General features: G+C 39.3%; 1 protein-coding gene across 3 annotated transcripts in view; it reads left to right on the top strand.

Moving 5' to 3' along the window:
• Positions 1-598: 598 nt before the first annotated feature.
• Positions 599-15,754, top strand: part of vps13d (vacuolar protein sorting 13 homolog D) — a 43,927-nt gene continuing 28,771 nt past the window's right edge. For 2 of the 3 annotated variants that reach the window (XM_052541802.1, XM_052541799.1), the window contains exons 1-30: positions 599-1,101; positions 2,150-2,342; positions 2,436-2,513; positions 3,421-3,611; positions 3,860-3,940; positions 4,042-4,158; positions 4,245-4,349; positions 4,434-4,604; positions 4,812-4,912; positions 5,068-5,236; positions 5,385-5,486; positions 5,697-5,901; positions 6,075-6,257; positions 6,360-6,490; positions 6,573-6,639; positions 6,742-6,921; positions 7,012-7,142; positions 7,229-7,361; positions 7,463-9,715; positions 9,824-9,972; positions 10,061-11,143; positions 11,263-11,353; positions 11,433-11,559; positions 11,646-11,826; positions 12,982-13,206; positions 14,140-14,290; positions 14,493-14,706; positions 14,801-14,972; positions 15,321-15,436; positions 15,521-15,733. In XM_052541802.1, coding sequence (XP_052397762.1) covers positions 2,246-2,342; positions 2,436-2,513; positions 3,421-3,611; positions 3,860-3,940; positions 4,042-4,158; positions 4,245-4,349; positions 4,434-4,604; positions 4,812-4,912; positions 5,068-5,236; positions 5,385-5,486; positions 5,697-5,901; positions 6,075-6,257; positions 6,360-6,490; positions 6,573-6,639; positions 6,742-6,921; positions 7,012-7,142; positions 7,229-7,361; positions 7,463-9,715; positions 9,824-9,972; positions 10,061-11,143; positions 11,263-11,353; positions 11,433-11,559; positions 11,646-11,826; positions 12,982-13,206; positions 14,140-14,290; positions 14,493-14,706; positions 14,801-14,972; positions 15,321-15,436; positions 15,521-15,733 — 7,217 coding nt within the window. In that variant the 5' untranslated portion in view covers positions 599-1,101; positions 2,150-2,245. The remainder of the gene's footprint in view (positions 1,102-2,149; positions 2,343-2,435; positions 2,514-3,420; positions 3,612-3,859; positions 3,941-4,041; positions 4,159-4,244; positions 4,350-4,433; positions 4,605-4,811; positions 4,913-5,067; positions 5,237-5,384; positions 5,487-5,696; positions 5,902-6,074; positions 6,258-6,359; positions 6,491-6,572; positions 6,640-6,741; positions 6,922-7,011; positions 7,143-7,228; positions 7,362-7,462; positions 9,716-9,823; positions 9,973-10,060; positions 11,144-11,262; positions 11,354-11,432; positions 11,560-11,645; positions 11,827-12,981; positions 13,207-14,139; positions 14,291-14,492; positions 14,707-14,800; positions 14,973-15,320; positions 15,437-15,520; positions 15,734-15,754) is intronic. The other variant, XM_052541800.1, reaches the window with a different exon arrangement.

The following is a 15,754-nucleotide window of genomic DNA, read 5'->3' as shown; positions in this document are numbered from 1 at the left end:
TGAAGTCTTGAGTCAAACTGTATTTTGTCTGAATTTCCTGCTAGTTGGAAAGTGTTCTTATGACAAAAAAAAAAAAAAAAAAAAAAAAAAAAAAAAAAAAATATATATATATATATATATATATATATATATATATATATATATATATATATATATATATATATATATATATATATATATATATATATATATATATATATATATAAACTGGTGTTCTTTTTATATAGATAACAAATATTATACTACATAGTAACCGGTTATAATTAAATAGTAGTCGCCTCGTTTACAAAGTATTCTTACCTCGAAATGTTACCTTTTGGCCAACTTGTTGAAGTTGAATGGCACTGTCACCGCTTTACGCGCTACTCTTCTGCCCCCATGTGTAGGAATCAGGATTTGCACCCATTGAAAACAATATGACTACGCACAATAGATCTGTATAGGTCTGTACAATAATATATTTGCACCATTACTGAAAAAACAGACCAAAAGTTATTCACGTTTTATCAGATCTAAACAGTCACATGACGACCTATACCCCAATGACGTAGGTAGAAATCGCTTTGTTTTGGCACGTGACCGGAAGCGTTGCAGGTTCCAGGAAGCGTTTTATGGATTCAGTTTGACTTGTTGGAAGTTGACAGATGAGCGCAGAGGACCTACGATAAATTGTGCCTACAGGTCAGGGCGTATTTCTCAAGAGCCTTGGACCAATGCAGAACTAAACCACGGACTGTGACCGGTCACTCTTTTCAGCTGTTTGTCATGTTTTAAAGTTGGCAGGCAGTGCTATGCAATGCTAAAGGACGAGCGCACATGCTAGCGCTGCCCCGGTGTCACTGCCTGAGTCACGGAGAGCTGCGCTGTTTTGTTCGTCACAAAACAGTAGTTTGTTTTCGTGTGTGGTTGTCAGTCGCGGTGTTTTATGTAAGGGTCTTTAAAAAGAAAGGATATATTTTATTTTATTTTTAGCCCTCAAGGACAGCTTCTCTTCAGGGAGCAGGACTTTGCTTGGCTTGGACAGTGGAGATCTTCACTCTGTTTGGACTGAGATGATCATAGACTGCGGTTGACCGAGCTACAGACTGTCTTAAAACACTGGTAGGTTCACTACAGTTAGTACAGTTCACTATAGTTAAATTAATATTCATATTCTGTCATTATTCAACTGACCATCATGAGATGCATGGAGATCCCAGACTTTCACTTTCACTGTATAAGAAAATATGCAGTTAAAATGACTGAAGCTGTCAACTTCTGAGGTTCTGCCATACAAACTGTAGATCTGTCTAGCAAATACTCAGAAAAATCACTTGTAATAATTGTTAAGGAGTGTGGTTCTCAACCAGGGAGCCAGGGTCCACTAGGGGGCCTTGTGAAACCTCCATGACCTCAAGATGATTTCAAATTAGACATAAGTATTAAACTCCTGATACTATTCACTTAGGGGGCAGAGTTCTTATTTCTTATGTTATCTTCAATTTATACATTTAATAATTTAATAATAATAATTTATAATTTATATAGTGTTTAAGTAAAAACAAAAATATAGCAGATATTTAAAATACAAACCATGTAAGGCTGATTTGTAGATTCCACCCCACAAAAATTATCTTTCATAATGAAGATCACAAGTGCAACTGTTTGTGTGTGTGTGTGTGTGTGTGTGTGTGTGTAAAGTCTAATTAGCCTTTTCTAATCATGTCCTCGATTAAAAAACAAAAACAAAATCTCATAAGTTTTGTACATTTCCAATAATGTTTAAAAGAGAGAGAGGACTCCCTCAGTAGTTTCTTTCTCTCTTTGAAGAGCCAGGTTTCCCACAGTCTTGAAAAACCTGACTATACGGAGTGATTTTAAGTGTGATATCTAGAACTGGAAAAGTCATGTAAAGCGTAATAAAATCTTATAACTCCATGTGATTTTTTTTAATTAATTCCAATTTTTCCATGCCAAGCTCTAAAATAATGAATCGGGTCGAAAATCCTTAATCTTTATCCAATAAACCACAAACAACTAGGGAAGCCGAGGGGCCTTCAAATTGTTGTAGACAACAGGAGGCCTTGAAGTCAAAAAGGTTGAGAACCACTGATTTAGGAGCACTGCTACAAGCTTCATGTTTTTTTTGTGTGTTTCTTTGACTCCTCAGACTTCAGATGACTAAAGTGAACACTAAGTGTGAAGTTCATCGCCTGCTTGAATTGACTTTAACTGACTAATCCCAGTGCACTATTCCCTTCGTATAATGTTGGAGGGACTTGTTGCCTGGGTGCTCAACACATATCTGGGCAAATATGTGAGCAACCTTAACACTGACCAGCTCTCTATTGCTCTTCTCAAAGGTATTTGGATGCATTTGTTTTAGTTTGTGCTATTCGGAGCTTACTGTCTGTGTTGTGTGTCATTTTGTGGAGTATGCATTGTGTTTTGATCAGGGGCAGTGGAGTTGGAGAACCTCCCACTAAGAAAAGATGCTCTCCGAGAATTTGATCTGCCCTTTGAGGTCAAAGCAGGTTAGTGTTACTACAGCCTTTGGGCTGTTATCAGTTAGTTTCAGTAAGTATTTTTTTTGTTTTGCCGGTTGAATTACCTTGGACTTTATACTACACATGTCGGTGTGCCCTTATGGAAATACCCTGTTGATTCATTTATCAAACAAAAAAAAAAAGTGTCTGTTTATAGAGAGGCTTTTCAAGATAACATGAGTAGTATTTGCCTGATCATGTTATCTCAGCATGGTGGCCTCTGTGAGATAACCTTACTAGTACCCTAGTTTGAGTAAATGAGCTTTTCCTAGGCCAGTGATGAGTGGAGTACTGATGTTGTGTTTGTATGCCATTTTAAGCATAGTTGTCAGAAGTAATATTTACGTTTTAGGTGTTAATCTAAGTGAATATTTAAACCTAAATAAATGTATTTTGATTTGTCTTTGCACAAACATCACTTTAAATTTTATTTATGCTGACTTAGGGTTAGGTATTTCCATCTTGTGATCTTAATTCTTGGAATTAAGGAAACTCTTGTACAGCAGAAGTACTGTGTCAGAACAGGATTATCTGACGTGTGTCAAAGTTTGCACAAAATATTAAGCAGCATAACTGATTTCAACAGTGATAATAATAATAATAAATGTATGATTTGCATGATTTGCTAAGGATCATGGGACACTGAAGACTGGAGTAATGACTGCTTAAAAATTTGGCAAAATATAAATTCAAATTAAAAATTCAAGTGTTATGATATTTAACAATATTATTGATTTGACAGTAGTTTAATCAAATCAATGCAGGTTTGGTAAGCATAAAACATGTCTTTAAAAAATATATAAAAAAAAAAAAATTCCAGTCCCTAACTATTGAACACTGGTGTATATGTCAAATTCTATATGTATTTCATAAATATCATGTGTATTTTTTCCAGGGGTCATTGGGAAGATCACCCTCCAGATCCCTTTTTATCGACCACACAGTGACCCATGGGTCATCTGCATGTCCCAGCTGAACCTTATTATCGGCCCTGCACCCCCACAGGAATATGATGATGTGCGAGAAAGAGAAGCTGAGAGAGAGCAGAAGAAACAGCTGCTCAAGGCTCTAGAGGACAAGTGGAAGGTAAGGGTTGTTAGATAATGTCATTGAATTGCTGTAGTTAAATGCTGATGACTTTCATATTTTACTTGTGTACAAATGTACATATACATAGGTTATAAGTGGTTTATTTGTTTGTTACATTCTATTTGATTTTGTTTATTATTTTGTGATCTATGAATCACTTAGAACCTCTTATATGTGAAATCAATGTCCAATTCACTTGTGTATGTGTGTGTGTGTTTTTTAATGATTATTTTGTATTTTATCAGAGTGAATGTGAGCAGAAAGGGGAATCTTACTGGTACTCTGCCACAGCGTCTGTTGTGACTAGAATAGTTGAGAATATAGAGGTAATTTTCACTATTGTTATACTTCCTTCCTTGCACTATGCTGTTGTTGAAGTTCAATTTCAGAAATGATAATCATTTCGCTATTCTGTATATCTTATCAGTTGAAAATTCAAGGTGTCCACTTACGATTCGAAGATGATTTCTCCAACCCCGAGAAACCCTATGCCTTTGGCGTTTGTATCAAGAATGTATCTGCACAGAACTGCTCCAAAGAACCAGTGAGTTATCCATATTATTTGGCATCTTCATGAAGTGGCTCTGTCTTTACATGTTGGAACATGAAAGGTAAACTCTTCACTTACAGGCTCAGAAGCTTATTCGACAGAAGGAGCTGGAAATCGGTGAATTCAGTGTGTACTGGGACACGGAGTGCACCATGCTTGGAGATCTTCCCTCAACAGAAGTACAGGTAGGTTTTTGAAAATATCAGGACCCATTAGCACAATGGCTAGTGCTTCTTGTAAACATTTTCCTGATCAATTGTCTGTTACAGGAGATGATGAGTAAATGTATGCAGAGCCGTGAGCATCAGTATATTTTTGAGCCAGTATGTGCCTCTGTGCTGGTGAGGAGGAATGCCTCTAAAGAACCACTACGATCTCGTAACACGCCTCGCATTGAGGGCCAAGTGCAGTTGGAACCCCTCTCACTTCGTCTATCACAGGTTTTTTATTTTTAACTTATCCCTTTAGGCTGTTTTCTTTCACCCAATATCAGCACTCCAAGGAATATTGGGCCGATATTGTAAACTTGGGCACTTTTTGTTGTTGATTGATTTGCGCAATGATGTCCCCTTTTAAATTGGCTTATTTGTGAGCACCAAAAGTACAAGAGTAGTCACTTGCACTTGTGAATTTGTGCTTGTTTACAGGTTCAGTATCAACAGGTGATGGCATTCCTCAAAGAACTGGACCGGCGAGAAAGGGAGATGCTTTTTCGAAAGTGGAGACCGAAACTTCCCATTTCTGGAAAGTAATGAGATTTTTTTTTTCCTTGCAAACAAGCCTAAATATGTTTTGAAATAAGCTTTAAAAACCTCTTAATGGTTCACGTTGATTAAACCCTGATAAATATTTAGTTACACAATGGTATTGTTACGTAGAATAATGTCTCCTTTAATGTTGAAGCTGTCAGCAGTGGTGGATGTTTGCTATTAATGCCAACCTGAATGAGATCAGAGAACAGCGCAGACGGGGAAACTGGGACTTTGCTCTGCACAGGGCGCGTGATGCCAAACTCTACACAAGCCTGTATTTCCAGAGGCTTAAGGGAGCTACTTTGAGTCCACAGGAGGAGGTAAGAATTATGGACTTACAGGATTGCAGAGTATAGACATTAGATTTCCACAATGTCTCGGTATTCACCTTTGCATGAGTGTTTCTTGAGTTTGAAAAAGATTTTGAAATCTTACATAATCTGTAATCTTTACCTTTCACTTCAATAGAGCGAGTTAGAGAGGATTGAAGATGAACAGACACTGGAGGAGTTGCAGATTCTCCGGGAAACTGTTTATGTCTCCTTCCGCAAACATGAGGAAATTGCAGAGGCAAGCTGAGATGACTTACTTTAGTGGCACAGTCGTGGGTCTTTGAAAATGTCAGAGTGGAAAGTCATGGGTGATACAGTGTATCTTAATACTGAATAAATGGGAAAAAAAACATGTTATCAACATAATCACTGTCCATTTATTTGTTAAATGCAGTCCCACCTAACACTAATTAATCATGTCTTTTATTCATCCTTCATATCCATTTAGAGTCTACGGGAGCCAATGATAAACGAGACCCCAGCCTCCTCTCCCTCAGGCTCTCTACCTAAAAGTGGGAGTTCTGGCATGATCCAGTATCTGCAGTCTTGGTTCCCAGGCTGGGGTGGCTGGTATGGGGGAAGTGAAAGAGGACCAGATGGGCAACCAGTTTCAGATGATCTTTTACCAGGCTCTGCCCAGTGGGAAATTCTTGGTGAGTTTTCCATTTATGATAACAGGAGAATGGGTTTATAATGATGATTTTTAAATAATTTCTGCATGTAGTAATTTCTTGTGCAAATTTTAGTTTGTATTAAATTACATTTATATAGAAAATTTCCGTAGTATTATGCACCATTTATCAAGTGCCTCCTCTCCTCTAAACAGCTGAGACAGATGATCTCTTTGATCCTTTGGAGGATTCACAAACACTGAATACCTTTACAAGAAGGGATCATCTCTTTGCACGGTTGGACTTTATCCTTGAGAAAGCAGCTGTCACCTTGTACCATCAAGACAAAATGAAACCTCTTTTGAAAGAGAGTGGGGTTATTCAACTGGAGTTTTCAGGTGTGTGTATAGATATATTTATTATAGCAACAAAACAAAAAAAATCAGTGGCTTCGAATAAATTTTGAATGTTGATTTTATGTTCCTGATTTTACTTAACAGGTGTGAAGATTGCAGTTGAGTCTCTTCCTCGCTCCGAGTCTTCATTATTCACAGTGAAACTTGGTGGGCTGTTTCTCCGTGATCTTACTACCCAGGGCTCCATCTTTCCTGTCCTTGTTTCACCAAAACCGGTTAGTTTTTTCTCATATTTAAAGTTACTTGTTGCTGTAGGACTGTCATAATAGATTTCATATAACTTTTCTACTTTTTAAGGACAAGGTTGCAGTTGCTATCAGTCAACCTTTTGAGCAGACTTACCGCACAGAAATGAGCAATCAATGTGAGTAATTACTTAATATATATTTAATTGTATTAAAATACATACATACAAATACATGTCTATGAAGGCTGATTAAGAACCTCTTATTTTCTCTTTTCTCAGGCGCTGATGTGGAATCTTCAGCCCCTCCTGTCTTTGAGATGATTTATGAACGTAATCCAATAAGGAGCAAATTTGAGAGGAGATTGGAGGTCAATACCAGTCCTCTCAATATCATTTATAACCCTCAGCCTATCAAGAAAGTTGCTGAGTTTTTCTACAAAGGAAGGGTCCACACCTCAGGTGTGCATTGAGGATAAGCATCCGTCTTAAATTATTTTTGATTTATTTTGTGAAATATCAGTACATTATGTTTTATATGACAATTTCTAGGATTTGGATATCAGTCTGAGTTAGAGCTGAGAGTGGCTGAAGCAGCCAGGAGGCAATACAACAAGCTCAAGATGCAAACCAAGGCAGAAATCAGACAAACCATTGATCAGCTGCTAGTTGGGGAGTTCATTGTAAGAGAGGACTTTATTTAATGGCTATCAGTTATAGTCTCAATTAGATGTTAAGTAATATTTCGGTTGTGGTTTTCCTTTCACAGGAGAACAGTAAGCATTGGACAATGAAATTAGATATATGTGCCCCTCAAGTCATCTTCCCAGATGATTTTCAGTCTGAAGACCCCATGCTAGTCATTGTAGACCTCGGACATATTCTTCTTACTAATTTCCAAGGTATCTGGTTCAAATCAAATTTTCTGCTTCAGCCTTTCCATACATTCTGAATTTATTACAGTTGATGGCAACTTGTGACAGTTTTATTTGTCCTCTCACAGAAGATCATCAAACAAATCTTAAGACCTCTCAGACAGACGGAGAAAGCGATGAAGAATTCCAGACACCATTAGCAACACCTCCTGGGACTCCACCTCCAGAAAAAGAGGTGGATGTCAAAGGTCAGGAGAGGCTCTGTGATATTACCAGCCTTAAGTCACCAGAAGGTGCCCAAATAGTCAGCAAGAACCTATATGAGAAGTACTCCTTATCTTTCAAAGACCTCCAGATCATGGTCGGTCACTATAAAGACAACTGGAAGCATCTGCAGGACAGTGAAGTGGGCCCAACTCACGTGGTGGAGAAATTCAATGTCCTACTACAGCTAGAGCAAAGACTGCGATACACATCAGACCCTCAGTTTCCAGGGGCTGTTCTCTCAGGAACACTTCCAGACCTCAAAGTGCACATCAACTTGGAGAAGATGACTGCACTGAGAAGCTGCCTGGCTAGACTGGGTAATTCAGGGGCAGATGGAGATGAGAAACAGGGGGAGAATCTCAAATCCCCTGACCCTCTTACACTTCGTCATGAGAAGATCTTTCAGAGGGAAGATAGTGATTGGAAGCTCCAGAGTTCTGATAAAAGTCTCACCAAGAGTGTGATGACACTTGAGCAACATACTCGAGAGGTGCTTGTGGAATCTAAACTTCTCCTTATAGAGTTTAAAATCAATTACATGCAACTTGGCATTGAAAGTGGAGGCCGGTATATTTCTGTTCTGAAAGTATTTGGAACAAATGCACATTTTGTAAAGCGACCTTATGATGCTATGGTTTCCCTCACAGTCCATGGGCTCTACCTTGTGGATACATTGCAGACGTATGGCTCTGACTTTGATCTTCTTGTTGCTTCTCATAAACACCTTTGTTTTGATGTACCTACTGGAAGTCTGCGAGAGAGCCAGCCCACATCACCTGTCTCACCAGACTGTAAATCTCCAGAACTGCCAGGTTTGCACAGGAACTCCTCAGGTCTTGATTTTGACAAGGCATCTCCACTGGACTCTCCCCTGAGAGACCAGGAGGTACTCATTAAGTTGGAATACCAGTTTGTCAGCTCAGACTGCCCCTCTATGAACTTGGACCGCTCTCTTCAGGTCACCTCCATGCAGGTCAACAACCTGGATATCATCCTTAACCCTGAAACAATGGTAGAGCTTTTAAAATTCCTTCAGCAGTCTTTCCCCAAAGATGAAAACTCTCCAACACAACAGCTAGCACCACTGCCTAATGGAGAAGAGAATGAGGAGAGCTATCAGTCCACTTATGTCCAGAATAAGGAGTTTACTGTTGAAATTCACAGGTTAAACTTGCTGCTTTTGCGAACTGTTACCACCGGGACTGTTTTGGGAGGCGAGAAGAAAGGCATGAAAATTGCTACGGCCAGTATAAATGAGACAAAAGTCAATGTTTCAGTGGGAAGTCGATTGGATGTCAATGGTTCTCTAGGATGCATTCAGCTCGTAGACTTGACTCAGGAAGGTGGCAAGAGTCAGTTTGTTGTCAGTATTGGAAGTGTAGAAGACAGCTCCTCCACAGATGGTGTGGCATTCTTTTCTATTGCTGGCATGGCACCCTCTGAAGCTTTGAGTTTCCACTTTATGGAAAAAACTCAGGGAGAATGCTCCCTGAAACTTCAGATGGCATCTTTACACTATAACCACTCAGCCAAGTTCCTGAAAGAACTCAGTTTATCAGCAAATGAAGTAGAGGACAACTTCAGGTCCATGCTGAAGACTGCAGCATCAAAGGTCTCTACTGTATTGGCAACAAAAACAGCAGAGTACAGTGGTATGGTATCTCTCTTTGAGGACCCATACAAAAGATCTAGGAGGCAGAGTCAGTGTACCTGGACAATTGATCCTTTCGAGGAAGATGGTTTCTGTGTCCCTGAAAAGGAACCAGTCTTGGATTCTTTTCTGGTCAAGCTGACTCTAGATGTCAGTATAGAATCCCCAGTGGTGTCTATTCCTAGAAAACCGGGTCACCCTGAACTGCTTGTTGGACATTTAGGGAGCATACAAATTCAAAACTTTCTTACAGGGCATGACTCAGAAGGGGAGAAACTGCAGGTTGAAATAAAAGATATAAGACTGTATTCTGTCAACACAAGCAACTTGGTTTTAAGAAAAGGAGCACGACATAACAGCAGCTCCACATCTGGACCCTCACCTTCTCATGGTGGCGACATTAATCTGAACGAGCCACAATTTACACGACATGACTTCTTTGAGTACTTAAGCAGAGGAAAAGGTAAGTTATCAATAAAATTTGGGGACTTTGTTAATCTTTTCTCCCTTTATATTTAATTCATTTCAAGGCACTTTTGAAAATCTCCATCTCTATGTCTTCTTCTTTCAGCATTTCATATTCTTAAAGATGCCAGCATCCAGCTCACTATTGAGAAAGTCCCTGTTGATGAAAACTTACAGTTTACCTTTACATGTGAAGAACCTTACCAGAGCACTGGGCTAATGAAAGTGGAAGGCAGATTTGTTAATGCCATTCAGGTAAATCACTACAAAATGCAAAACAGAAAAGTGGTCTCTTTATCATATATACATTTCCTGATTTTTAAATTGTCTTATTTTCTGCCAGGTGTGTCTGTGCAAGCCGGTGTATGAGCAGGTCCTTCAGACTCTTGATAATCTCTCCTTCATCGAAGAACAGAGAGTTACGCCCAGTCAGCCCCCCACACCGCCACCTCCTACTCCTTCCTCCACTAAACCACATCGCTTCCCTGATCTGCAAGGTGGACTCTTTGCCCGTGACCCTCCTCATGTTGGCCTATCTTACTCTTCCTTGTCATCATCCCTTTCAGCAACACTTCCGCTGCAAGACGAGATTCCCCCTCTCCAGCCTCCATCTTTTACCCAAGTGAGGGCTATCTTTCGGGTCACTGAGCTGCAAGTGCAGTTGAGCGGAGACCTTAGCCAAGGATGCCAAGGGTTGGTCAGTCTGCGCTTTCAAGACCTGGTGGGAGACTTCACCAAAGATCATCCCCATTCAGTCTCCATCCAACTAGCCCTTCACTCCTTGTTAATGGAAGACCTTCTAGAGTCAAACCCTGAATCAAAGTACAAACACCTCATGGTGTCCAGAGGTGCTCCAAAACCCTCCACCTTCAGTCCAAAGGAATACCTGTCACAATCTTGCCCAACAACGTCCAATGTTCTTTACCCAGAAATGCCTCGTTCTCTTCCAGCACAATTTGAAGAGGCACAGAATGTTTTCCAGTTCTATCAGAGGCACCCCAGTACACCATCTGCATCCAGTCGGAAGAGCAAAGAGGATGCAGAGTGCCCCAGTACCCCTCCTCCATCCCCATCCCGTCAAACTCCGTCTCCACACCCAAGACCAGACTTTGATGATTCTTTGGTACATATCAACATGCTAATGGTTGATAGGCGGCACCCAGAGTTTAAGACACGATATGGCAGCATCGGCCGTAGTGTAGATGTGGACTTCAACTGCCTGGATATTCTCATCACACTTCAAACCTGGGTCATGATTCTAGACTTCTTTGGCATCGGCTCTACTGCTAATAACCATGCTTTGAAAATGCCATCCACCACACCTCAGCCTATACCTGAAGACTTATTGGAAAATAGTACCCTCAGTGATCTGGGAGATTTGAATACAGCGATTGAGGAAAGGGTCAATACAAAGCTAGATTTAAAGGTACAGTAGAAATATTGATTAATAATTATTATACCAATTAATGTTTAAAAAATATATATTTTATTAACAATAATGGACAGGGTAAACTTTAAAGAAAATGACGTGTACTTCCTCCACAGGTTCACTCTTTATCACTGGTACTGAGGAAGAAGTCCAACGAGCTTGCTAAAGCTAGTGTCTCTAAACTGTTAACACATATGGAAATGATTGGTGTGTATGATTATAATGAAATTGGTCGGCTTTTTATCTGAAAATCGTTGTTTGTTAAATTTATGTGTTACAATTTTAGATGGAGATCTGGCATTGCAAGGGAGTCTGGGAAGTTTGTCATTGAGTGATTTGACACCCCATGGGGATCTATACAGAGAGCGATTCACAACACATGGTGGAGAGGCCCTTGTCTATGACATACACAAGTATTTTCTTCCTTTTTCTGTAATTGAATAAATGCATTTTACTTAGAGGTCCATATTCATGATTTAGTTTTGACATCTATTTCCAGGTATGGTGAACCTGACCCCTATTTGCAGCGGGAATATGATATTAAGGTGTCTCTTCAGATGGCCTCAGTACAATATGTCCATACCCAGCGCTTCCAGGCTGAGGTGGTGGCCTTCATCCAACACTTCACACAGCTACAGGACGTCCTGGGCAGGCAGAGAGCAGCTGTTGAGGGTCAGGCTGTAAGGGCCCATTTTAATTATGTTTTTTTCAATGGTAACCTTAGGACAAAATTAATTGAAATGTTAAGATATCATCTTTACATTTTTATTTGGCTGATACTTGTGTCTGCTTTGTACAACTTAGTGTAAATGATGCATGTATCCCAGGGAAAACAGACAACCCACTGCTTCTCAGATAACCATTTCTGTGATCAGCTTGCTGTCAGCACCCATTTCTTTCAAACTGGAGACATTAGTGATGAGGCTGGACACTGAGCTGTCTGTCCTGACTCTAGTCCCCTCTTACAAACCACGACATTCACGTGTCTTGCTCTCAGTCCTTTGTCCTTTGTACACATTGCATTAGCAAAGTACCAATATTTGCATCTATTGCATCACAGGTTTTTGTTGATTTGATTTATTAATCTTACAGTCAATGTTATCTTGCAAATGGTTTGGTTTTCTTTCTTTTTTGAAATGCCCAGATCTGTAGGTCAAATGAAAAGTTTGTTGCTTTCACAGATAATGATTTTTCTCTGGGTTTGTCAGATAACAGGGTCATTGTGTATTCTTGTTCTAGCTAATACAAATGTTTTACTTTTGTGCCATGCTAAGATGTTAGCATGCTAACTGAAAACAAGTTTAATTTGACCATTTTAGTTTGATAAATTAATGTTTAAATTAAATTGCTTAGTATGCTAAGCTCATCCTACTAACTGAATACATTAATTCTCATATTTAATGATTAACCACACTCTATTCTGTTCTGTAGTGCAATCCAGAAGTGAGCTGATATCTATTATTTAAAATTGTAGTCAAATTAACGACTTTGTACTGAGTCTGTCTAAACACGAAGAACAAAAAATATAACACATTATGTTGTAACATGTTATATATTTTGCTATGTTATGTTGTTTAGCCTCATATAATCGCTCTAAATGGCTGTAGTGGTATCTGAGGACAGCAGAGGTCTAGAATTACTTCCTCCAGGGAGAATTCACAAGTGCATTCATTTTATCTGCTGTCATCAATTATTTACACCTCCTTTCATTCATTAACATTTTAAAATAGATGACTATATTTGGACTTGTAGTGAGATGTCATTTAATTCTACGTAGTCATGGCATTTTAGTGACCTTTAAAGGGGATTGTTTTAATTCACTTCCTACTCTACAGGTGCGTGAGCGCCCACAGCGAGCTGCTCGTGTACTGCTGGACATTGAGGCAGGTGCTCCTGTCCTCTTGATCCCAGAGAGCTCCCGCTCTAAACGCCTAATAGTGGCCAACCTGGGCCAACTCCGAGTGCGTAACCGCTTCCTGTCTGCTGGCACTCATGGCACCTTCTCTCTCAGAGATAAGGTAGAGAAACTTACAATGGCACATACCTTTTTCCCTTCTCTGGTGAGTCCTGCCGTAACCACATACACACTACACCACCATACTGAACCAGTGGGATGCATTTAAGGAGCATTTTACTGTCAGATTGCTGCAATCTGAGAATGATTTCATATTGTGAAAAGACTTGAGGGAAAAACATTGTGGGTTGATAGCTTAAATTGAATTTCTCAAACAAGCATTGAAGAAAGTGCTTCATGGATGTAGACCCATTCTTTACTATGCATGGATAAGGTCACAGATTTTCAGTAGTAAAATTATATTAGTATGGATTCTTCTTTAATTTAATCCTTGGTGGTTGTCTACAGTGTGTGTGAATATGAGAATAAAATTAACAATAGCAGTTTATGAACATTAACATTCATCTTACATTTGTGTTTGAAGAATTTGATTTTGCATGCTAATTCATACAAGGATCCCTCACATTATAAGGTATCAAGGAATGCTAATCTGGTGTGTGTTTCTTATTCGGTAATATGATGGTGTCCCTTCTGTCTTTGCTTTCTTCATGACTTACAAAGAGTTTCACATCAAGTAAATTCCAGTTGAATTTCTAATTCAATCAAATTTAAAGGAATTTTCACCCAAAAATGTCTAGTATGTCATTATTTACTTGCTATTAGGATGTTCTTATACTGTATGCTGTTATTTATTTTTAATAAATAACTTTTTATGGTGTTGGAATGACATGAAGTAAATAATACATTTTCCTTTCTGGGTGAATTATACCTTTATGTTATATAAAAATTCAAGCCATGCATGTCTTTTGAAGATTAGTGAAGTATCTCTGAATCTGAACTAAGCTCACACTTTTGTTCAGTATATTTTAAATCTCAATATTTTATACAATTTTATTTCCAGTTACATTTATATTTTTTATAAATTTTTTATTTTATCTTTCTTTGATTTTGTTTATTAACTTAATAATCATTCCCGAAGGATCGAGTGAAGGATGCCCAATCTGCCTCTGATGATGGGAAGACTAGTGATAAAAAGTCTTCAAGTTCCAGCACAACTTCTGGATTTACCCTGGGAAGACCCCAGCCTGGCCTGGGATCTATCCCAGAAGCAGATGTGTCTTTGAGTCCAGGTCAGCACCCAAAATCTGAGATACACTTTATTGTGGGAAACAAATAGGATGCAAATGACCTCAAAGCAGATTAGCAAAACCAAAGTGTTATAATTTTGATGTTAATCCTAACCTCAATGCTAAAAGTATTTTTCTGGTGGGCATATACTTTGGATCCTTTTGTATGTGCTCTTGTGGTAACTGACATGTCCATGTGTTACAGAAGACCATGTGTGTCTGCTGGACTGTATAGCTCTGGACCTTCAGGAGATGGATATTTTCGCAGCAGAGTGGTTGCCCTGCGAGCTATTGGACAGTGTTGGAAAGCATCTGGAAACAGACTTGGTCTTCCCATCCTACTCAGTGCGTAGGAGTGGAGAGAGTCTGCTAAAGGAGCACTGCCATCTAAAGCTGAAAGTGGAGCGCAACCTTGATAAGTCAGTCATTTGTCCTTATGTAGCCCAAGCTTTCCTAACTTATTCGAACATTGTCTTTGTTTTTAACATGTTTTTCATTTATGCCTTGTCTCAGGGAAATAAGTCATACTGTCCCGGACATGTCCATCCACGGCAGCCTGTCTTCTGTCCACTGTTCCTTATACCTGGAGAGGTATCAGCTGATCCGCGGACTCTTGGAGCACAACCTGGGAGAACCGGTGGAGGAGTTCCTCAGACCTTACAATCTCCAAGACCCCAGCACCTATGTAAGCTTATAACAGTAGCTTTGCTGATACTCTTTTTGAAATGGGAACACTTTTGTGGTTCACAGTTATAACAGGCTTTTATCTATCATGTGATTTTTAGCTGGACAAAATTGCCACTATTTAAAAAAAAAAATGCATATTGCTGACCACTGTTATAAATGATGAAGAATGGCTTATTTGTTTATTATAAAAAAAAATAGTCATGTATGCCTGTCACAATGTAAAAATATGTCACTGTAAATATAACAGGCATAAAGGCAAAAGCACCGAAATAAAATGATTTAAAAAGAAGATTAACAGGCTTTGCAGGCCATTCAGACATATATTAATAAAAGTGTCGTCATGCAGACTGTGTTAAGTGGCGATGTGTACACATCCCTGTCTCTTCTGGTGGACATGAAGGACGTCAGTCTGGAGCTACTGGACAGCCCTAAATCCACAGGTCATAACCACTCCTTGGCCAGGTACTTCTTTGTTCAAAATGTTTTATTTCTTTGCACTTTTTATAGACCATAAGGATAACTGATTTTCTCTTTCCTTCTTAAAAGGTTTGACTTTATGAAATCAAAGCTCCTGTTCGAGAGTTTCTCTAATAGTTCCAAGTCTGTGAATCTGGTGTCTCATTCACTCCTGGCACATGACACACGATTCACCGGGAGCAGTGGTCCCAAAGAAGGGAAACGCAATGTGTTCGATTGCATTCTGCAGCCATCCAGGACTGGCACCAATAGAGCCTCACTGCAGCTGGAGTTACACTACAGGTCTGGGGCTGCTACTGAAAG

This window comes from Carassius gibelio, chromosome A23, assembly GCF_023724105.1.
Source record: "Carassius gibelio isolate Cgi1373 ecotype wild population from Czech Republic chromosome A23, carGib1.2-hapl.c, whole genome shotgun sequence".
Taxonomy (NCBI): Eukaryota; Metazoa; Chordata; class Actinopteri; order Cypriniformes; family Cyprinidae; genus Carassius; species Carassius gibelio.
The sequence above is the reverse complement of the archived record's forward strand: the minus strand, read 5'-3'. Positions and strand labels throughout refer to the sequence as shown.